The sequence below is a fragment of the Megascapheus bottae genome, chromosome 2 (genome assembly GCF_031878675.1).
Source record: "Megascapheus bottae isolate mThoBot1 chromosome 2, mThoBot2.hap1, whole genome shotgun sequence".
NCBI lineage: Eukaryota > Metazoa > Chordata > Mammalia > Rodentia > Geomyidae > Megascapheus > Megascapheus bottae.
The window spans coordinates 77,148,707-77,173,069 of NC_143510.1; the positions used below are offsets into that span (position 1 = coordinate 77,148,707).

General features: G+C 40.0%; 1 protein-coding gene across 1 annotated transcript in view; it reads left to right on the forward strand.

Moving 5' to 3' along the window:
- The window catches only part of Plxnc1 (plexin C1), a 150,587-nt gene that overhangs the window by 51,992 nt on the left and 74,232 nt on the right, over positions 1-24,363 (forward strand). The window contains exons 5-9 of the mRNA XM_090328397.1: positions 5,485-5,599; positions 17,142-17,286; positions 21,504-21,591; positions 23,525-23,627; positions 23,735-23,827. Coding sequence (XP_090184523.1) covers positions 5,485-5,599; positions 17,142-17,286; positions 21,504-21,591; positions 23,525-23,627; positions 23,735-23,827 — 544 coding nt within the window. The remainder of the gene's footprint in view (positions 1-5,484; positions 5,600-17,141; positions 17,287-21,503; positions 21,592-23,524; positions 23,628-23,734; positions 23,828-24,363) is intronic.

A 24,363-nucleotide genomic window follows, 5' to 3' on the forward strand; every position in this document is an offset into this window, starting at 1 on the left:
AGTTTTCTGATATTATATCAGTGTAGAATCTTTGGAACAGGTCACACTCGCCCCACCTTCCAGCCAATTCCCTGATATTTAGTTATCAGATTTCTTCAGGGACTGTCTGCTTTTCGTGAACAATTAGATTAGAGGATGCTTATGAAATCCTAGTGGCACGAAGTAGAAGTTGAATTTCTGAGTTCAGAGTTTCTCTTTCAAGGTTGAGTAAGTGGTAAATTTTTACTGAGAATCTAGCTTAATAGAATCAGAACCTCAGGGTCTCTGAGCCCTGCTTAGGAGGATTCCACCTGCCTGGAAACCCCATCACCTGTTTCAGAGGTGAGTCTCCTTGTCCTTTATGTTGGTATGAAAATAATTAATAATTTAAGCCATGCCTATTAAAAAATAGAAATGCTGTACAAATACAATACTGTAATAATAAATTTAAAAGTCGATCCAGCTGGGCACTTTTCCCAGACTACCAGCTGAGCAGAAACACAAATAAGTAAAAAAGAAGAAAAAACTGTTATATAATGCAAAGGGCTGCATCTTCCTTGTTTTCTTTTTACTCTTCCATTGCAACATATAGAATATTAAATTTCCATTATGAATAACTAGGTTCTGTGGCCTAATCTGGAATCCTCGTGTTACTTCTATGGAGGGAAATCCATTCCATATAACAAACAGATGGTTTATAAGTCCTCCCCACTTTTGAAGGGTATGATAGAGTTGTAAGTCTGGGATCATCTGAAATCTTAACCTCTAACTGGATGCTTTATATCTGCTATTGATAGATAAAAATTTGAAGCCTTTTACTATTTCTACTTCATTGTTTCCCTACCTCTTCATCCGAAAGACCCTGTCTCTTCTTGGCTTAGGCCCATCCTGAAAACATTTGAGAGGCCCCAGAGAAGCAGGGAGGAAATTTTTGGAAAATTCACAGTTTGGCTGTGCAAAGAGCAAGAAGTCATATTTTAAGAGATCAAATCAGAGGTGTGAGTGTGGCAAAGATCATTCACTAAAAAGAATATCATGGCTAGCAGACAGCCAGGTTCTAGTCTTCAAAGTGATCTCCATGGCATTTATACAATCATCAAGGCAAGCTGGGACCTTGAGGGCAAAGGTTCCAGATGTTGTTCTGAGAAGCTCAGCATTCACTGTTCAAGCCTCCTCAGGATCTTGTTCCTTGCATTCTGGCTCAGTGCTCCTTAGCTACCTCAGAAATGTCCAAGCAGGTTGAGGTCCAGTTCAGTCCACCACTCTGTGTGGTGCAGCTGATAGGCTATGATAACCTCTACCTGGTACTAATTGTGCTCATTGACCTCTACTTAGATTCCAAAGACCATTTATCATAGGTATGGTTGTCCATACAGAAACTTGTCCTAGGGACAATGAGAATATTTGCAGAGAGTCCATAGCAGGGCAATATCTAGGGAGACCATGAGAAAATGGTGTCTCCTGAGATCTTAGATTGTAGGACCACCCCTATGCAACTGAAGCCTGTGCGACTGAAGCCTGTCTCCCTGTTTTTCCCTCCTGTATAGTTCACACAACTTGTATAGTTCATTTTCAACGTAGTCCCTAATGAAGATGACTGTTGCATTTTTATGTCCTCCCTCCCCTCCCAAGACACACAAACAAGAAGGAAAAGGAAAAGAAAAAAACAGCAATAATGAAAAAAAGAAAACCTCTTCTATTTCCTGGAATTCATTTGGATAAATATGACCATATGCACATAGCCATTGCATCTTTGTGATCCTCTCCTGAGAATAGCCTCCTTTGGTCTCTTTCTGTGCAAATGCCTAAAGACCTGTGTAATTTATCATGTCCTATTGTATCTTTTTAAAAATTACGATGTAGTGTTTAATTGTTGATTTATAGGCACATTCCAGTGACCACAAATGAGGGAAACTATGTAACCTGTGTTTCTTTGGGTTTGGCTTACTTGGCTTAATATATTTTTTTTCTAAGTCAGGGAAGTCTATCTTACGTCTGTCTTCATCATTGTGTTTTGGAATTTTTTAATTAAATAATTTATTAACATTGATTTTTACATCATATTTCAAATGACATCTTTAACATTTTGGAATCTTTTTGAAGCATATAACGTGTTTTGTTTTGTGTGCTCATGGTTAAAGGTGAATAGTACCTAGTGTTTCACCCATATTTTATTTAAATAAAACTCTGGATTTGGGATATTTGAGTTGAAGCTAGATCAACTAAGACTTTGGAGATGGAAAGAATATATTTTTCATGGGAGAAGTCATGAATTTTTAGGGCAGGAGGTGACATGTTAATGGTTTGAATAAAAAACAATGTTGAAAGCCCTAATAGGAAGTGTTTAGACTGAGGAGCTGTGCCTCCATGAATACATTAAGGCCAATTATAAAAGAAAAGGGCTTAAGACTGTGAATTCTGTCTCTGGCTTTCATTATATCTTACCCTTATACTTTCTGCCTTGGGATGGTACAGATATAGCCTTACCAGATTCAGGCCACTTGATAACAAATTTCCCAGCCTTCAGAACTCTTAAGAAATAGCTCTCCATTCTTTATAAATTACATAGTCATGTGTATTCAGTTACAGTAGCACAAACTGACAGATTCTCAGAAGAGGTTAGAGCAAAATAAAAGCAAAAGCAAAAAAAAAAAATCTCCAATGTGTCCCTGCCATTTCCTCTAGTATGTACCTAAGCTAATCCAGATTCCCTTTTCTTCATGCCTGTGGTCTCAAGAAATTGAAATGAAGCCAGTTAAGAAATCCTCCCCTTGGAAAGTGGCTCACTGAGGACTCAGCCTCTCCAGGAGGCTGAGGGATTGTAAGGTGATTTCAGCAATGGCTTATGTTCTTGTACACTTGACCATCACTTTTGTTGATACTCAGGAATAAGAGTGATAGCTTTGAAAAGGAATGATTTCAAAGAAACTGATTGTGTTTACTGAAATGTGGGCACTCTGAGATCTGAGAAATGTGAATGTGTGGGTAACGTGCTGTCATGAAGATTTTTACAATCTGCAATGTTTGAGAAGTAATAAGATATTGTTGTTGGTTGACCATCTGGTTATACATTCTTGGTGTCACAGTTGGCTTTTTATTTTTTTATTTTATTTTTTTTTAATTTTCTTTAAACAAGTGGGAGGCAAGGAATGAGAGTCTAGAGATTTCAGAGGTAGAATTTTATAATAAACAAAGAATTTTTGTTTAGGTGCTTAACATGGCTAGAATTTTCATACATCTTATAAAGGATAGAAAATGAAAGCATCCTTACGTGTTTGACTTCATGTTTTCTTTCAGATCTCAACTAACCTCAGCTCCTGATTTAATCCTCAGACTCAGACTGTTTAGGTTAAAAAATAAACTTTTTTCCTGTCAAGAGGAGTCAGACACAAATCAAACCTTGAGAAAGAAATAAAAATCCATAGAAAGGGACCCATAGAGATTTCATATTTTATCCATTCACTCAAAAATATTTATTGAAACCCTAGTATTTGCATCTGATGCTGCCAGACACTGAGGGATCTGCTAAAGAAATATTAAAGATGTTCTCCCTTCCTTTGAGGAGCTTAATGCTTACTTGGGCAAAATGACAAAGACATATGAAACAGTTAAGTTGTAATTCAAAGCAGCATATGATTAAACACCAAAACGTGTGGTGCTGACAAGAAATGCTATAGGAGTTCAGGAAAGGGAGAGATAGCTCAGTGGCACTACTGTTTTCTGCTTACAAGTTGGCAAATCGTAGCACTATTTGTATGAAATATTTTACACTTGTTTTTTTGGCAGCCTTAGGCCTTGACTCCTAGGCAGCATTAAGAGCCTATGAAAATATTTGTACTCCAGTTTCTCTAGAATTGGCTGCATTTTTCCCCCTTTCTTATAGGCATAGGAAATGTCTTACACAAACCAGAATGCCCAAAAGAGGTAGGGAGATTTTGACAGTCCTGATCTCTTTCAAATATAAATAAGGAACCAGTGCCAACCTGTCTTTCTCTGTGCTTCAGTACAGCCAGTACAGTGTCCTTCCATTGCTAACTCTCCCTGACATTGGAAGGTGGTTTAATTTGAACTCAATGTCCGTGACGGATAAGTGAGCCATCAAGGGTCACATAAATTTATGACTTTGGAGAACTGTTAATGAAAATTTCTTAGGTGGTATTTGGGGAAAGAACTGACACAGATGTGGTGGGGGAAGGGGATTCTGGAATCCAGATGTGTTCATGGGGAATGGGAGTTCCCTGGTGGATGACATTCTAAGTCTATTGTACTTGGGGATGATGTGTAGTGAAACTCAATGACTTCCTGTTCTATTTTGGTCATGTTCAAATTAGCACAGAGCTTTGAGCGAAGCCATCGGGCCTAAAGTCTTAAGAATCAAAAGGAGAGAAAAGAGGAAGAAGAAATAGTCTCTTCTGTAGTCAAATTCATGATTTAGACCCATGCAGACATGATTCCAGAGTCTCCGGGATCCTCTCAGGGACTTCCCACAGCTGAATGTGGTCACCATTTGGTGATTTTTTTTTAAGTCTCATGATTCATGTATTTTCAGTTTCTTTTAAAACTGGTTGCCACTGGCTTACCACCCCTTCGTTTTTATCTTTACCCTTGAGAAGGGGTAGATACCAGGGGTGTTTTTGTTCTTCTCTGGTTACTATTCAGTGGAATGTCTATGGAGTCCTATGTCACTGGAAGATAATGTGGCACTTAGTGTTCATTCTCCTTGTTGGTCTGGTGGCCTATCTAGTGAAACAAAGGCTCCCCAGTTAGTGTGACCTAGAGTGAGGCCTAATGTGACCCTGGCATCAAAGAAGCCAATGATCTTACTTCTTAGCTTCTGAGCATCTGTTTATCAAAGTAATTGGCTTGGGACACAATTTAAAATGTGCATGGGGCATCCTCTGTGCTGGTTGACCTGGGAAAGTGGCCCTGGAAAATATTTCTCTCGTATCTTTTGATATAATTTGGAATCTGTCTAAATAAATGTTCTGCAGCAGATGGTTATGGAATAGCTTATCAAATTCTTGGGCAGACTCTGCCCTTGAAAAAATTTTTTTTTAAAAATTTACTCATTCTGCTGCAAAGCACAAAAAAGCAGCTTTATTATTATTATTTGAAACATAAAACAAATGACACAAACGATTCAATTGCAAATAGAAAATTTATTCAGTATGCATTAGGTATCTCTACAATGGAGCTCTTTATTTTAAAATCTGTAGGGGATGTGTTTTGAATGTATTTGTTGGTGTCAGCTTGAGAGATGGCTCAGGAGTCTAAGTTCAACATGTTGTTGACATTTGTTCTGTGCTCCCAGACATGATAGAAAAAGAAAAAAAAAACAGAACTCTTGCTGTTTGCTTGTTGCTTTTCATGATTTTAGCCTCTTGCTCCTATCCTCAAGCAAAATCAATAATCCACTATACAAAGGATGTTGTACGGGAGCCAAGTAGGAGAAAGTTGTAACTAATGCTGTGTGGTGGTTACTATTTGGTTGCTTATATTTTTCAGATGCACTTTTAGAGGAGATTGTGGACAAGCAGGGAGCTTGCACACCTGGCTGGATATTTCATCTGGAGCAAAGAAGTGTCCTCATATTCAGATAATTCGAAGCAGCAGAGATAAGGTAAGAGGGGAAATTTTTGTTTGCTTGCTCCCTTGGTATTGTCTCATCTTGCACAACTGACGGTAGCTTCCTCCTAGATGTAAAATGTCTGTCATCAGTGGAACAGCTTATGTTGTAGGCGTCCATTCATGTGGTTAGTGGATTGGGAGTTCTTACTAGAATGCTATTCACGCTTCAAGGTGTGGGAGGACAGTAGTAACCTAGTCATATCATGTGCCTGTCCCAGGGGGTGGGGGTTGTATTGTGATGAGTTAAAGATGATCCTCAATAGTTGAATTAAGAGAGAAAATGGACTTTCTATGCATTAGAAGTACATCTTGACTTGGAAAATGGAGAGAATATGAGTTTATACTTCTGGTCAACAAGATTCTTTGCCTGAAGCTGGATTTGGTGGCACAAATCTGCAACCTCAGCTTCTTGGGAGGCAGAGACCAGGAGGATCTTGGGTTAATAAGGCAACCACAGACAAAAACCTAGCCAGATCCCATGTCAACCAATTAATAACAACAACAACAACAACAATAAGTATCTGTAATCCTAGCTACACAGAGGCATGCATAAGAAGGGAGGCTCAAAATCTGAGGATGGCCTAGGCAAAAGCATGAGATGCTATGTGAAAAATATCCTAAAAACAAAAAGAGCTGGAGGTGTGGCTCAAGTGGTAGAGCACTTGAGGGCCAATTTCTCCCTTCTCCTTACCCGCCCCCCCCACTGCCCTCCAACAAACCCAAACAACAAAACCTTAAATGTGACTGTGTTGAAGAATGGTGTTTTGTTTTTGTGGTGCCTTCATAGGTCTGGCCTTTTGCTGCCACATGTCCCTGGAACATGATAGACCACGAGCAATAATTGGTGTGGGCAGTGGCCACTGTCAGCAGGTGCCAAGGAGAGTCAGTGGGATCTTGTCATTGAGAACCCAGGATGCATTGCACATTTTCAAGTATTTTCGGAGGCACATAACCAACTTTCTCTGCGGGAGAATGGAATTCCTCCCGGTAATCTTGATGGTGCTGGAAGGAGACATTTTCTCCTTAATTATGGCTCTTGTGTTATGAATAATTGTACAGAGTCCCCATCAGCAGCCAGTTGACCTGTCTGTTGCACTGGCTGTGTTTTATTTGAATGTCACATTAACAAGGAAATTGGCCACTTTCTCTTTCCCCTACACTTTGCCATTTCAGTAGCAAGAACCATAGCATTTAAGATGATTTAACATTTAATAAAGGAGAACCAGAACATTTAATGAGTGATAAATAATAAAAGAACCAAGTTTTCAAGCCATAACTGGTCAAAACTCATGGATTTGAAGTTACTTGAAGATTGTCATTTTCCATGGTTTTTCTGGTAGTGGGGGAGGGGGCAGGATTCCAAAGCCAAATTACAAACCCCAGGGGCAGAAGGAACAGAGATGGGGTGTAAAAAGGTCCTTATGAAGAGGTATGGCTACAGTTTTTATCTCTCTCAGGAATCCGAATAGCAGCTGGCTTTGGTGTTAATGGAGAAGGTAGAAAGTAGCAAGAGCTTTGAATAGACTTAAGACTCTGATAGATGGTTAAGGTTATGCAAGGTTTTTTTCCCTTTTGTCGTTAAGAAAAACAAAGACAACAACAACTTGAGGGCAACTCCAGCTCCATGAAGTGGGAAGAAGTATCTTGTAAATGCTGCTTATGTAATTTGCTTACCTATCTCTGGGTTCATTAGTATACCTTAATTATCATTTATAACTCATCTGGAACATTTTAGTAAATGCTAACCACCTAAGCACCCCCCAGGCCGCCTCACCCCGAGTCCTACTCTGGCTCATCTGAGACCTCAAAGTCATCCCACACAGCTCTTTCGTCCCTCTTTTATGCTTGCCATCACTCTCAAAGTGAAAGGGAAAACAATCTCATTTGACTAAACCTACTCTTGGGAAGCAATTTTGGATTGATTTCTTTTCTTTTCTCTTTTGGTGGTATTGGGGATTGACCCCCAACCAAGATTTCATGTATTGTAGGCAAGTGCTCTCCCACTGAGCTACAACCCTTAGCTCAGTGATGATGCTTTTAATAATATTGATAAGACATCTGACTTGGTCTCTTGATCATATTAGTTTAAAAATATGTCCTACCCTTAAAGCCATCTGTATCATAACATGTGACTCTGACCCCACTTCTTTCTGTTCATTACCTAGAGTCAAAGAGTATCTGCTAGTTGTCCATCATGTGTCCACAGTATTCTAGTAGTTCTATGATTGTAGGCTTCCTCTCTCATGCAAGGCAGAAACAAAAAAGCCTTTGTTTTTGTACATAAAATAACTAAGAAATAGCATATCTTCATTTTCACTGCGGAATCTACATTCAAATGAAGTAATTACAGCAATTCTAGTTAGTCTAGGAGAGATTTCTCTAAGGTGTTGCTGAGTAAAAACAGCAAGATGTGGAATAATATAGAAGGCATAGTCTAATATTGATTTTTTTTAAAAAAAAGTACCTATAGCCAGATGCTGATGGCTCGCATCTATTATCCTAGCAACTCAGGAGGCTAAGATCTAGAAGCCAACCCAGGCAGAAAAGTCTGTGAGACTCCATCTCCAAAATAACCAGCACTAATCTAGATGCATAGTCCTGGTAAAGTGATGTGTTGAGTTACATAAATACCCTTTATACAACTTCTTACAGATACTTTTTAAAAAATATAAAACACAGAAATACAAATTCAGATACAGATACAAAATAATGAGAAATAAGCAAGATTAGAGGCATTGCTCAAGTGGGAGAGCACCAGCCATAGACAAGCAAAGTATGTATGCTTATGGCTGTATCTCTATATCATGAGGTTGATGTGGTAGAGAGAGCGAAGGAGAGCAGAGACAATGGGAAAGAAAACAAATGGAAGCCTCACCTCCATCCTCATCCATCACATCAGCCCATTTTCACCCTATCCACAGTGATATAACCATACACAGCTTTTAACATTCTGTACCATGTTGTATGTCAATAAACATATAAAAGATTTATAAAGAAGAGCATTTCTCACAAAACACTGTGTTCCCTAAAGGCAAGATACTAGAAACACTCTTACAAATCACAACTGAAACAAGAAATTCTACCATCATGACTATTACCAACACTGCTTTTACAGTTCTGTCCAGTGCTAGAATACAAGAAGTAAGTAATTGTTGGGGTCCTTCGTCCCCGGTCCCCTTCTACTAGTAGGGGGATGGGGAAAAACACACCCCAACCAAGCCAAGCCGTGAGAGGAAGGGGCCCGCTGTCCTCCCACAGTCTTCTTACCCCGGAGCACGAACAGAGATGCCACGCAGCTTCATCGAGACAGGAAGATCTCTCTCTCTCTTTATTCCCAAAATCCTTCCTCCTTATATTGGGTGAGGGAACCTATCAGTATACAAGATGAACAGGACAAAGAGGTCCACGTGTTTTATCCCTACTACAAGCCTTAGCAGAAAGTTATTAGACATGGCGTTACTCGGTCCCCAACAAGTAATGGAAAAAAATCTATTTCTTAAATGATGAAATGCAAAAAAATGTCCTGATTTGCTAATCTTAAATTATTGCCTATATACCAGACATACATATATTCACTTTTGAAACAATCTAAGATCTGGAGCTGGAACTCAGTCAAAGAGCTTGTGTTTAACTTACACTAGGGCCTGGTTAGATCTCCGGGACCACAAAATTAAAAAATAAGAATGAAATCTATTCTAATGAGCCAAGTGCAGGTGGCTCACACCTACAATTTTAGCTACGTGGGAGGCTAACCTCAAAAGGACCATGGTTCCAAGACAGCCCAGGAATACTTAAGACCAATTCTCAGCAGATATGGTATGGAATTCCTGTGATGCAAGCTATGATGGGAAGCATGAACTAGGTAGATCACAGTCCAGATAGATGCCTAGGCAGGAAGCAAAAAATAACTAGATCAAAAGAGAGCTGCAGTTGTGGCTTAGTTGTAGAGCACCTACTTAGTAAGCTTGAGGTATTGAGTTCAAATCCTAGTTCTGTCCCCCAAAACCTATTCAAATGAATAAATTAAAGTGATTTAATGCACAAGAATACTTTGAAATCAATAATCATGCCATGTGTTAGGTAAAACTTTTGACATAAATTCATAGAAAATATTACCTTTCAGGGGCCAGGAGTTTGGCCTAGTGGTAAAGTGCTTGCCTAGTGTGCACAAATACCTGAGTTCAATTTTTTAGTACCACATACATAGAAAACACTGAGGCTCAAGTGGTAGATCACACCACCCTTGAAAAAGCCCAAGGACAGTGCTCAGGCCCTGAGGTCAAACCCCAGGACTGGCAAAAAAATTACTATTCATAAAACAACAGAAATATTCAAGCACAAATAAAAGAGTACTATAGGTATACTATATTTCTACTAGGAGACACATGTTGTCAAGAGTACTAAAATTAGTAACTTGGGCTTCCCAACAGTTTACCTTAATCCATTCTTCCTGATTAACTATGGAGCGAAACTGTGTTCTGTTGAGACTGTGTATGATTTTGTTATAGTTAAGCCTTATCAACTAAAAATGTGAATATTACCAGATGCTTGTGGTGGCTTATGTTTATAATCAATCCTAGCTACTTAGGAACTTGAAATATGAGGATCGTGTTTTGAGGTCCAATAGCGGAGGAAAGTCTATGATGCTTTTATCTCCAATTAACCACCAAAACATCAGAAGTGAAGCTGTGGCTCAAGTGGTGGAGTACTAGCCTTGAGCAAAATAAAGCTAAGGACAGTGCCCAGGCCCTGCGTTCAAGCAAAATACACACACACACATACACACACACACACACTATAAACAGCAACCAGTAAGTATATATAGCTTATTTTCTTGGAAAATATGAAAACTGTCTTGAATATATCTAGTAACATTTTATGTATCTTAGTGAAAAATATATTACTAAGATATTACTCCTTCCCTAACTTAATTTTTCTAGATTTCATGTGATTCCACTGAATAAACTGAATAGGCATTAACAAAATTCATTCATGCAGTATAATCTAAATTGATTGAGCCTATATTGAAAAAAAATCATTCAGGCATGGCCACCCCTACTGGATTACAAATATGTCTGTTATATGTATATATTGATGTTGACTATATATATATATATTGTTGTACAGATATCTATCACAATAATTCACTCCATGTTCTGATTTTAAAAATAGCAATAAAGGGGCCAGGAGTTTGGCCTAGTGGCAGAATGCTTGCCTAGCATGCATGAAGACCTGGTTTTGAATCCTCAGTACCACATACATAAAAAAAGCTAGCAGTTGCAGGGAGTTTGGACTAGTGGTAGAGTGCTTGCCTAGCATGCACGAAGACCCGGGTTCGATTCCTTAGTACCACATACTTAGAAAAAGCCAGAAGTGGTGCTGAGGCTCAAGTGGTAGAGTTCTAGCCTTGAGAAAAATCCAAGGACAGTGCTCAGGCCCTGAGCTTAAACCCAGGACTGGGAAAAAAAAGAAAAGCCAGCAGTGGTGCTGTGACTCATGTGGTAGAGTGCTAGCCTTGAGAAAACTCAAGGACAGTGCCTAGGCCCTGAGTTCAAGTCCCAGGACTGGCTAAAAAAAAAAGAAAAGAAAGAAAAAATAGCAATAAAACCCAGGTGCTGTGGCTCATGCCTGTAATCCTAGCTACTCAAGAGGCTGACATCTGAGGATCGTGGTTCAAAGCCAGCCCAGGCACTAAAGCAGTAAAACTCTTATCTTCAATTAACCACCAGAAAACAGAAAATGTGACTCCAGGGGTAGGGTGGCAGCCTGAGCGGAAGAGCTCAGGCACAGCGCCCAGGCCCAGAGTTCAATACCTATGACCGACCAAAAAAAAATAGCAATAAAGAACTATAGAATGTAAGAATCACAACAAATCAGAGAAAGGCTGGATAAGTGGGACTGCATTAAATTGTAGAGCTTTTGTATGGCAAAGGACATAGCTAGTAAATTAATTAGGAAGCCTACAGAGTGGGAGAAGATCTTCACCAACCATACAACAGACAAAGGCATCATATTTAAAATATATCAACAGCTCAAAAAATTGAATCACTCCAAAACTAATCTCCAAAGTAACAACCACCCCATTAAAAGATGGGCCAAAGACTTAAAGAGAGTCTTCTCTGAAGAAGAAAAAAAATGGCCTATAGACACGTGAAGAAATGCTCAACATCTCTGGTCATAAAGGAAATGCAAATCAAAACAACTCTAAGATTCCACTTCACTCCAGTTAGAATGGCCAGGGTCAAGAAAACTAATAACAACAGATGCTGGAGGGGATGTGGCCAGGAGGGATCACTACTACACTGTTGGTGGGAGTGTAAACTCGTTCAACCACTATGGAAAGCAGTATGGTAGTTCCTCAAAAGGCTAAACATAGAGCTCCCCTATGACCCAGCAATTCCACTACTTGGCATTTACCCAATCATCCAGAAATAAGGACATACTAAATCCACTAGCACAACAATGTTCATTGCAGCACTATTTACCATAGCAAAGATATGGAACCAACCTAGATGTCCCTCAGTTGATGAGTGGATCAACAAGATGTGGTATTTGTACACAATGGAATTCCATGCTGCTGTCAGAAAGAATGACCTCGACCCATTTGTTAGGAAATGGAAAGACTTAGAAAAAAATCATATTAAGTGAAGTAAGCCAGACTCAAAGGAACATAGGCTCAATGGTTTCCTTTATTTGTCATAATCAGTAGAAACCTTGGGCTCTCCTAGCAGAGATTTGCAATAGAGCCAAACCTTGATACATAAGGCCATATAGTATGACGCTAAATGAAAGAACCTCTAGGATATAGAAACAAAAGCCATATAATGAATGATCGTTGTCCTTAATGTACTATGTTATCTCTCATCTTTTTTGCTTTCCCTTGGTTATCTCATATTGTTACAGTATCTCACTTTGTTACCTGATATATCGGATATATTTGTATTTGGTTATTTGAAATTGGTTAGGGAAGGGGGGAAAACAAGATGAGGGGTGGGGGTGTGGGAGAGGGAAATGGGGATCAAAACATATGAAAGGGTATCACTGTATGAGAACGCACCTTCTATCTGGCAAATATCATGTAACCCTTCTATTAATTACAATAAAAATATATGAAAAAAAGAACTATAGAATGTAGCTCAGAAATAAATATAAAAATTATTACAGAACAGATATGATAAAATAAGAGGAAATAATTATTTAATAGAAAGTGTTAAATACTAGCCTATCCTATGGAAACAAATCTGATCCATATTTCATATTAACTATAAAAAATATAATATTGCAGGCATCAATGGTTCATGCCTGTAATCCTAGTTACTCAGGAAGCTGAGATCTAAGAGTCCTGATTCAAAGTCATCCCTGGAAGGAAAGGCCTGGTGAGACTCTTATCTCCAATTAGCCACTCAAAACCAGAAGTGGTACTGTGGCACAAATGGTAGAGTGCCAGCCTTGAGCACAAAGAGGCTCAGGGACAGTGCCTACAATTGCCAAAAAATTAAGCTAATTAAGGAAATTTTTATGAAATTATAGTACAGAACTAACAGAAAAATGGAAGTTAACAACAGATCATTCGAAAGTATGATAATTTTCTTAGCAATAAAGTGTTTAATAACAAAAGGAAATACATAGTTGATTTCTTTTTTTAAAGTTCTAAATATTGTACTGAGGACCTCACACAAATATATGAGCTATTCCTCCAGCCCTTGACGTCGTTAAAAAAATCTATGCAAGAAAAAAAGTTAAATAAAGCCAACACTTCGGGAAAATATTTTCTATAGACAAAATATTAATTATGAAATTATAAAGCTAGGAAGAAAGAAAAAATCACTAAGACACTCAAAAATAAGTGGGCAAAGGCAAATACATATATATATATATTCTCACGAGAGGAGGTTCAGAGAAGTAGATATAAATATGGAAATATGTTCAACCTCACTAGTTATGAAATAAATACAAATTAAAGCAATAATATATTATGCTAACACCAGTGTTGGAGATGCCAATTAACACAATCTTTTTGGAAAGCAATTTAGCAGTATGCTCCAAAAATCATAAATATATTCATTCTATTTGAAACACTGGTTCCAGACGTAGAATCCCAGGGAGGTAACTTGAAAAATAGAAGAAGCGTAAGTATGAAGACACCATTGCAATAGCATTTATAGAAGCAGAAACTTGGAAATAGGTGATTTACTCATCAATCAGGAGAAAGTAAAAGTAAGATTCTTCAATGGGGCTCTGAAAGTATTCCAAGCCCTTGGACCCTTCTTTACTGCCATCTAATTAACACTCCTCCTATTGCTGTATCCATCTGATTTTACTGTGATGTGTCTTTTCTCCATCTACACCAAGTTTATTTCATCAAAAGTTTTAGGCCTGGGCAGGATTCCCATATTTGGTTTCTTTCACCTATGCTTCAGCTTTTTAACCACCACCCACCTGGATCCTGAAGTCACACAAAACAACCTTCACCTTCCTGACTGCTCTCCATGCACAGCACCTGAAACACTATGCTACCATCTTCTGCAATGAACTCCGTGTAATCATTCTACAAGCCCTATAGACCCCTTCTCTTCTAACTTGGTTTATTGGCAGTGTTCTTGAAGCTTGTCTTACATTCTCTTCCATGACATACCCTTGCTATACTCTTCTTCTCTAGTCAAGCCTCAGCTTCACAGCCTGCTTCCTTCTCTACTTGACTCCTAGGAGTGGAAGTATGTAGAGCCCAACTCCAACATTTTCTCTTTTTATTCTGTACTTTTCCAATAGACAGTCTTACCTACTCATATAGCTTTACATATCAACCATATTCATATTGCTTTGGTCTACAAGCCAGGTTAGTCCTTTGAGTGCCAGGCCTACATTCAACCTGAAGTATCTTCTTAATGATCACATAAGTATCTTCAACTAATTATATCTAGCCAGAATTGAATTCTTGATCTTCCACTCAAAGATGGCTTCTCCCTTGGTGGGTCTCATCTCTGGCCTGGGTACCTGAGGAACCACCATCTCTCCATCTGCACCCTAGAACCCTCCATACCTACATCTCCACTTCCATTCCTGTTAGGTGCCTTCTAAAGGTGCCGGAGCCAACCGGCAGCAAACCAGGGTTCGCAGATTGGGGTTCCTGAAATCGGGGGCAAGGACTAGCAAGAAATAGAAGAGAGACAGACACACCGGGTCCGGGATGTCCGCAGTCCAGGTAAAGACTGCCGAGACTGCCGCGTTTATTTTCCACTCCCCCTTCTTCCCTCCTCCAGACCCAGGGAACCTCCAGGTGTTACATTCATATGGTAATTCTCAGGTCATTTACATAGAATAGGGCCAGAAAGCAATAAGACAACAAAGCCATCGTCTGATGCAAGTCAAGGTACAGTTTGATTCCACTCTGGCTCCCAACATAAAGGGTTTCTTGATTCAATCTAATTCTTTCTATTCACACTGTGCTATCTCAACCCAGACTTTTGTCACCTCTTGATCATCTCTTGGTACCTGGTAATTAGTCAGCTAGATCGTATCTGCTGGAGTATCTATGCTTCTACCAGTCTGTAGGCTTTCTAAGGGCGAAAACTGTAGTCTTTTGATTCACTGATTAACAGCATGCTATGTAGTACCTGGCTGAGTTAAGGACTCATTACTTACCTGTGCAATAAATAAATTGCATGATTATAGTTATATAAATACTGTATGAGAATTAGAAAGAGAATGAGGAAAACACTGAGAGTTGATGAAAATAGGATTTGTCAAGACTTTTTGATACTTTTGTTCTAATGCTCAAGCAAGGAATGTTAGGATATATATTTGATATAAGATATAGTCATGGGCTAGGATGTGTGATGTAGGTGTGAATGTAGATTGGAAATGTGAGCATGAATGACAGGTCAGGAAGGACCTGTGAAGATGAGCCAGTGGGAGTAGCTTGGGGTTCACTTTTACAGTTAAGTTTCCTAGAAATGACGGGCCATCAGTCCATGTGAAGTTGGACTGAAAGGACTTGCTGTCATCCAGCATGAGTCTCTGGCTAAGAAAGAGTGGCTTGAAAACTAGAAATACAAGTGTAAGCTCCAGGTATGGCAGGAGGGCAGCAGAGATTAGGTGACAGCACAGAATGTCTGGGTAGAGGTCAAGTCTAACAAATGACATCTCCCAGGTTGTTGAGACCATTGATCCCTACCCTATCACAGGGGACAGAGTGAGCCTTTCCTCCATTCTACTTCATTAATCTCGGCCCAGCTTCCCATCAGATCCCCCACCTTCTTCTGATACCAGTGCATTCACAGTAGTATGGTAATCCCTTAATTTCCCTTCTGAACAGGAGACCTGGCTGCCGTGTTCACTTCATGAAGTCACTGGTGAAGATTTCCCTTATCACTTTGAGGTTGCTGCAACCCTGTACATATATCAACACACATGTGCATGCACACACACACATGCCTATACACATACACGTAAACACATAAAGCCTTCCTCTAAATGGCATCATGCATTTGACCACACCTCAAACCTTAACTAAGTTTAGAAATGCAACACTGAGCGAGGAGGGTTGGTGGGAGAAGAGGGAGTATCTAAAAGATTAGAGAGCTTGCTTAGCCCTGAGTTTGATTCCCAGGACTGAAAAAAGTCCTCAGAGGCCACCTTCTTTAGCTATTATAACATTCACAGTAACTAATAGAGGTGACAAATGTATCTTAACACCTGGGAGGTCAAGAAACACCCTCTTAACTAAACCTGGAATCAAAGAGCAACAATGGTCCCCCTATCCTCTTTGAATAAAACTATTTTAAAGCTCATGTGGATGAATAATGTCTAGAAAAGCCTATGGTTATGAAACAAAAAAAGAAATTTAGAGAGATATGTTTCATATATATATTTAAAGCCACAGTACTAAAAACTTGGTGACAACTAGAATAGAAGTAGACTAATAGATTTGGAAAAGGAACCGCATTTAGAAACAGCTTCCAAATATATGGTAATATAATCTGTGACAAGAGTGATATCTTGGATCAGTAGGAAAAGGAGATTCTTTGTATTTTTTTAAGTAAATGGCCATGACATAATTGATTAACCACCTGGACAAAAATTAAAATGGACTCTCTCACACTATATATAGAAATAAATTCCAGATGGGTTTAAAATAGAATTTTATAAACTAAAACAAGAAAGACAATGGAACACTCGTCTTACTCTTGACGCTGGCCAAGACAAGAAACCTGTATTTTATTGTATAAGAAGATGTTGTGTAAGTGTAAAAGAGTCCACAAACAGGAGGTAAAAAGAGAATATGAGTCAGAAATATGAGGATGAATATCTGTACTATGAGTTAAGAGTTGATTAAAAAACTACACATACAGCAGAAATCTGGTCAAAGAACAGGAACATGGGATGCAGAAAAGGGCAAATTAAATAAATAAAACATTCCTTTCTTTCTATCAACTCATCTGAAAACTCCCCTTCCCCTGTTAGATTAGAGGTGAGTTGACAGATCGTGATAGTAAAAACAAATTATGTTTTCTGTGTCATTTATACTCACACAGACCACGGTGACTATGGCAGGAAGCTTCTCTCCAAGACACTCAGAGTGTGTGGTGAGGAATGTGGATACCAGCAAGGTGCTCTGCCAGAACAAAAGTCAGCAGAACCGGACCTGTACCTGCAGCATCCCCACCAGACCAAGCTACAGTACGTACACTCCTTTGGATTGTGTTACAAAGTCAAGAGCAACTTTCTGGTTTAGGTAATCCAAGGAAGCAAGCAAAAGCACTAAGAATCTGAATGCTATCCTCTGTGTTCTCCCTCCCTCCCTACTAATTAGTTCCCACCTGGGAACTACACTTCTATCCCACCTCATTTGTTGACTCTAGCACCCTACAAGCAGCTATGACTAGACAGTGACAGAGACAGTTGTGTAAGCAGTTAAGCCAGACACCATTGGTTGACTCTTCCCCAAATGGCTCAGATAGTTCAGAGATCTGAAATCTGAAATGCCATAGGAGAGAAGAAAAAGCATTACAGACAATCTTCAGACAGCTTAAGACTATCACAAGCCTCTGTCCACACAGGAAGGACTGGTTGAGCATATGTGTTCAATATATGGAGACTGAAAAAGACTGAGCTGTCCCCTGGTCAGAGTATAAGCTACTAGAATGGAGTCCAACAAATAGCTTATTACAATGTAGCACATAAATCCAGAGAACTAGAGCATCATGGGAAACACATGAACAAGCCCCCAATCTGCAGCTGGGGTGGTGGCAAAGAAAGCTTCCTGAAGTGATATCAGTCCAAGTACAACTGGAGAGTGAGCCTAGTTGAAATAGGATATAAGTAGTCTAGCTAGAGGCCAGTTTACAGGATATCAGGAGATAAAAGAGCTTTGTTTGAAGAATTAAAAGATAAAGCAAAAGAGGTACAGATCAGTTAAAAAAAATATCAAAAAAGTAGCCATGTAATCACAAGGCCATCCAAACCAGGATCTGTGATGAGATGCCAGTCTAAACTGGATGTTGGCATATTCAATTTATGTTGCAGAAATGTGCAATCATTCGTTATCCAAGTCCCCTATGGGGATGTAAGCCCTGTTGGAGGCCAGGATTTTGGGAAGATATCTTAACTGCTGTACCTAGAACATTATCCAACACAAAACAGTCACTTAGAATTACTATGTTTTTTGTAGATGGATGGATGGGTGGCGGTAGGTGGAGCCAATGAGAGAATCTCAGTTACTATCAGGAAACCATTACAATAGTCCAGTGACAGAGAGAGTGAAAGCTAGAGGGAAGTGAGGTTGGAGAGATATGGATGGATTTGAAAATAATTAGGAGGCTCAACGATTGGGAGGATTCATGAGTCTCTTCAAACATAAAAGACTAGAGTTACTTTTACAGTGAAATCCTCCTAGAGAAGAGGGAGTTGCTTTGATGAGCTATAAGTCTTAGTCATTCCAACTGCTGTGACAAAATGCCTTAGACTGGGTGATTTGTAGATAATAAAAAAAATGTGTTAGTTTTATAGACTGAGTAATCCGAAATCAAATTACTAGTATAGTCAGTGTCTGTTGAGCCCTGTTCTCAGCTTTGTAGATGGTACCTTGTTGCTATGGGGTAGAAGTAGGACCTCCTCCTGAAGTCCCTCCCATAAGTGTTCCGATTGCATTCGTGAGGACAGAGCCTTCACCTTCTAATACTATCAAATTGTCTATCAATCCCAACTCAAAAGTTTTGAGGCCACCCTGGCATTCAGACTATAGACTCCAATTGCGTCCCTCATCTCTCTAAAGGGAATTTAATGCCAGATCCCTGAACTCAACAATTCCCTGTACGAGCCAGTGGACTCCATGGTAGCTGTGTGGGTTAGAATTGCTTGGAAAATCACCTCCATTTTCTACTTTTTCCACACTATGAAGCCTTTATAATGAACTTCTGGTTGATTTAGCTAATTAAGATGCAGAACTTGCTCACCTATAAAATCTGGTCTAAAGTATTTGAGATTGACTTGTAAAGCTAATTGGCTGATTTTAGAGCCTCCATCAAATTTCTTCCAACTTTTCACCTGCCCTTCATCAAATGCCTTATATTTTTTTTGAGCAAGCAAACTAAGTTCATTTCTATCTTTGGCCCTCAACCAGTCAGAGACCATTGCCGGAACTTGGTCCCTGGCCTTCTTTAAATGGCTTCATGTCTTCTACCCAGCCCTGTTTCTCCTTAAGCTTTGAAACATAGGGGCAAGTTGTCTCTCCCAGATAGCCTTGCCAAGTTCTGTTCTGACAGTCCTATCATTCTATAGCCCCAGTGGTCCTCAGCACACACCTCTATCCCCAGTACTTGCTGTTCATTTGATTCTGCTATTATTGCCATGTCTCCTTTACCTGAGGTATTCTACCTCTTCCAGAAGAAAACTACGACTGCAGAGATCATGAATATTCATTGCCTTGTGATATTCCCAATGCTTTGTGCATAGTTGATGCTGAGTGAAGCATGACTTCTGCGGGCATTATCACTGGACACTGTTGATTCTGTGACAATGTATTTTATCCAGGAGTCCCTCAGTACTTAGCCTCCATATGTTCATTCCGCTAACATTCATCAAGTGTCTGTTCCGATGCTCCTGCCACGAGGTCGTGTCAGCCTTCCGAGCCTCCTTGTCTTCAGAACAGAGTATGATCATTTCAGATAAGCCCACTTTATGTGAGTGGAATGTTATATGAAATTCTGGCTATCAGAGTAAGTTTTATTGCTTCAAAGAAGAACCTGATTGTCAGAGTTCTTAAGACTTAGAGAACCACACAGGAATAAAATTTTGACAAGAAAATTTAAGGATGCCAATGAAGTGAGGCCAATTTATTATTTTGCCAAGGCTTTAAAAATATCATCAAGCGGGCCGGGAATTTGGCCTAGTGGTAGAGTGCTTGCCTAGCATGCACAAAGACCCGGGTTCGATTCCTCGGTACTCCACATACATAGCAAAAAGCCAGAAGTGGTGCTGAGGCTCAAGTGGTAGAGTGCTAGCCTTGAGAAAGTCCAAGAACAGTCCTCAAGCCCTGAGCACAAGCCCAGGACTGGCAAAAAAATATCATCAAGCTAGGTACCAGTGGCTCACACCTATAATTCCAGCTACTCAGGAGGCTGAGATCTGAGAACTGTGGTTCAAAGCCAGACCAATCAGGAAAGACTTTAGAGCTATGGCTTCAAGTGGTAGAGGGCTATCCTTGGGAGAGGAAAGCTTAAAGGCAGTACCCAGGTTCTGAGTTCAAGCCTTGAAGCTGGTACACCAAAAAGGTATCAACCAGATACTCTAATCCTAGCCATTCAGGAAGTTGAGACCTGGAAGATTATAGTTTAAAGCTCACCTGGGAAGAAAAGTCCACATTACTCCATCTCCCATTAACCAGCTAGACTGGAAGTATGACTCAATTGGTAGTGCGTGGGCTATGAGTCAGTAAACTGGAAGAGAGTGTAAAGCCCTCAGTTCAAGTCCTGGTCCTATTGTGCGTATCACATATGTGTGCATGTACACACACAGGCACATATCCACAGGCACAGGCCTCTAGACAGCACAGGGTATGAAAGGTGCTACTATGGCCCCCAAACCTGTGTCTACACATATTGCTGTGTGCAAATCCAGATTCTTGCAAACACCCAAGCCTACCAAACCAGGATATCCAGGAGTGGGACACCAGAATCTGTGCTTCTCTAGATTCTTCAGTGATTCTAATAGACAGATGGGGTTGGGAGTGACTGTTTTGGATAGGGTATGAATGTTGAAGGGAAACTATTACATGTCTCTAGTGCTGACTTAGCACACGTTTCATCCATATTTTGAGGGTTTTCTAATCACTGGGTAGCTTTCCAAAACCAAACAAGACGATGTTCATCATAGATTTGCCGACAACTGATTTCAAGAAGATCACCAATAACTGCTCTGGGAAAGTGCACATTCAAATTTGTTACATAAATATTTGCAGAGTATGGATTTTTCTGAAGGGGAAGGATTTCTTCTCCAATGCTCTGGTTTTCATATTCTAGGCGCTTCTTGCTTGGTGACTTGTTTTATTCTCATGCCTTGGCCAATTACAAGCTGAGATAGTGATCCCAGGGAGAATATGAGATGTAAATGGGCTGTAAAATGGCTTTTCCTGGTGATTATCCATGGGAGCCTTGGAACTAACGTTAGGTTCAGTCTGTTCAGAAGCTTGTGCTGTGCACTGTGGTTGCCTAACATGAATGGCCCGTAGGGGAAGGCGCCACACACTGATCAAAATGTTAGTGAACAGCTGGCACAACCCTGCCCTCTTTGCAGAGAAGATGAAAACATTTATTTATTTATCTTTTGCATCTACAGCTATATTTCATGATAGCAGGAATCTATCATAGATGACATTCTCTCCCCTGCTTTCCTTCCAGATATCTTTGTTGTCAACGTGATGTTCACTTTCCCTTCTTGGAATTTATCAGAAAGATTCAACTTTACCAATTGTGCATCATTAAGAGAGTAAGAGTGCTTTGTTTTGCATTTGTTTTTATATTTAAATTTTAAATATTCTCTCATTGGTTTAAATTTATTAGTTTTACTCTTCAATTTCCTGGAGAACTCTTTGGTGGAGTAGAACTTTCCAAAGTGCCTTTTGGAGCATGGCCTAATGGGAGCTAGGAGAGCCACTGAGCTAATAAACTCACTCCCTTGCTCATTCAAGCCCTAACAAGTAAACTAGAGCAGTGGAAGAGCGCATGTGCCAGTAGGTCTCTAACAAAAGAAAATGGATTTTCCCCAGGCCTAGAAAGCCCTGAAGCAAGGGGCACTGCTGAGAACAGCTTTGGAAGTTGAGGACAATGGGAGTCAGTTGGTGAGAGGAGTTCTTTGCTAAAAGAACACCCAAAAGAACATTCTGCTATCCGTGTGTGTGTGTGTGTGTGTGTGTGTGTGTGTGTGTGTGTGTGTGTGTGAATTCTAGGAATGGAACCCTGACTGGACTGAGCCCTCTATCACTGAACTTCACCCTCACTCCCCTGCCTCTCTATCATTGTTGATTCTATTCAGCTACCTAGTGGAAAGCAGAGAAAAGACAAAGAAAGTATGGTTCTCAGACTCCTGACCTTTCAACTGGAAGTTGGGATAGAAGTCCCCCTAGGTACAATGGGAAGTCATATTGTCAGCTATTCTATAGTTTATTCTATAGCTTTATTTTATGGTGGTGTGAGGAGAAGGAAATGGAATTACCTTCATATTTCCGGGTCCCAGCAAACAAACAAAAAAAGAAAGAAAGAAAGAAGGAAGTCAACTGAATTTTAGAGCTCAAGGTGCGTTTACAAAGTGGCTCTTCCACTTATCACAGTTTCACCTATCACCTACCACAGGTGAAAGGAAGTGACCTGGCCCCTGACTAACCACTAGGTAACTAAGAACCAGATCCAGATCCAGATCCAGAGCCTCCAAGGGTGAGAGCCCTTCCTGTAGATCCAGATCCAGAGCCTCCAGGGGTGAGAGCCCTTCGTGTAGGCAGCTGCTAAAAACTCTCCCGGGCAGCTAGGAAGGAGCTTGTGGAAGGAGGAGGCTCACAGATCATGAATTGCTCTTTGAAAGAGCAATTATTTGTCTCCCTGCCAGGGAAGAGACAGTGTCTGCTGGTCAGAATCTCAGAAATTCTTCAGTATTTCTTGGAAAGTATGTAAACTATAGCCTGAGAGCCTTCTCCAACCAAATGCCCTTTTGTCCCTTGCCAAGATCTCCTTAGCCAGTGCTAACTTTGAAAAAAAAAAGTTTCTTCTTTAAGTTCAATTATTCAAATGTGTGTTTTTCTCAAGTCCTCCACAGTTATCCATGCGTGATAGATTATTTGATTAGTAGACAATTCTTCCTTAATTTGATTATAAAGCAAACACTGGCACCCATTCCCTCTTCCTGCCGAGTGATGTTTTGTGTCTCACATCTTACTTGCAGTTAGCAGTGCGGCTGCTCTATGAGCGAGGGCTTGCAGATCTGCAGGGAGGTGGTGGCATGGGGAGAGAGAGATCCGTCTCCAGGGGGATGCACCTGAGGGTAGACAAATAGTAAAACTGGATTCAGAAATAGATTCAGTGGGTTCCTGTTATCTTCAGACCAGCAGGTGACCCCAACTTCCAGTCTCCATGGCAACACCTCTGCAGGTGTGATGACAATCTATCAACTCTGATGGTTTCTTAGAACAGGACACAGTCTTCCTCTGTGTCCAAACTCAAAGGACTATCCAGTCTCCTCCCTTATTCTCCCCCTACTCTGACCAGGAAGGGTGATGATGATGATGATGATGATCCTGATGACAACCATGATGATTCTTATTACTATTATTTTCAATGTTTGTTTGATATCCCAGAGGGAAACTGTAAAATAGGAACATCTTTTTTTCCCCTAAAAATGTAAGAATTAACTTGGTTTTCTTTGTTGCTAGATGCTCAGTGTGTATGAGAATTGGCTGTGCTTGGTGTAAACGTGAAAGAAAATGTATCCACCCCTTCACAGCTTGTGATCCATCTGATTATGAAAGAAACCGGGTAACCAGAAATGAATGTGTAGTCAGTCCAATTCCACCTTGTCTTGTGTTTGTCCCTTGTTTTGAATCTTCCTCTTACTTGGTTGTTGATAATAATCTCCATTTCAGGAAATCTGTCAAGTTATGGAAAAATCACCCAAGGCCCCAGGAGGAAGAAGGTTCGAGGACAGTAAGAGCAACAGAACCAACCAAGGTTTACAGGTCAGTCCCGCCTGCTGTGTTGATGATGGGAAAGTGGGAAAGTCCCCCTTGGATGACAGCAAAAACATCTTCTACTTTGGGCTCCTTTAAAAAAATTCCCTATTTTACTGACTGCCAAAAATTCCCTTTTTTAAAAATCCCCCCTGATTTTTAACCAAGTTTCACCTAATTGGCTCAATACATCAAAGGCAGCACACTTACTCTATAATTATGAAAAACGAGACTGCTCCAGTAGGAGTGAAAATTTTAAAGGTGACTTTGTGGCTCATTTGAGGAGAGTTAGAAGGAAGCAGAGAACACAGCTGGAAGTTTCAGTTTGAACCACATATCATGATTGCATTTATGGGATTATATGTGTGGATAGGTATCCATGCAAAGTATACAAACTAGACTTGGTTGTTGTTGTTATTGTTTTTATTATTTTACTTTGTAGAGATGATCAAGCTGGTAGTGCTGTCAAAGTAGAGTTGTGTTTTTCTTTCCTCTTCTCAAATGACGATTCTTTCCTATGAAAATTCTTTGGAAATTTCTCTTAT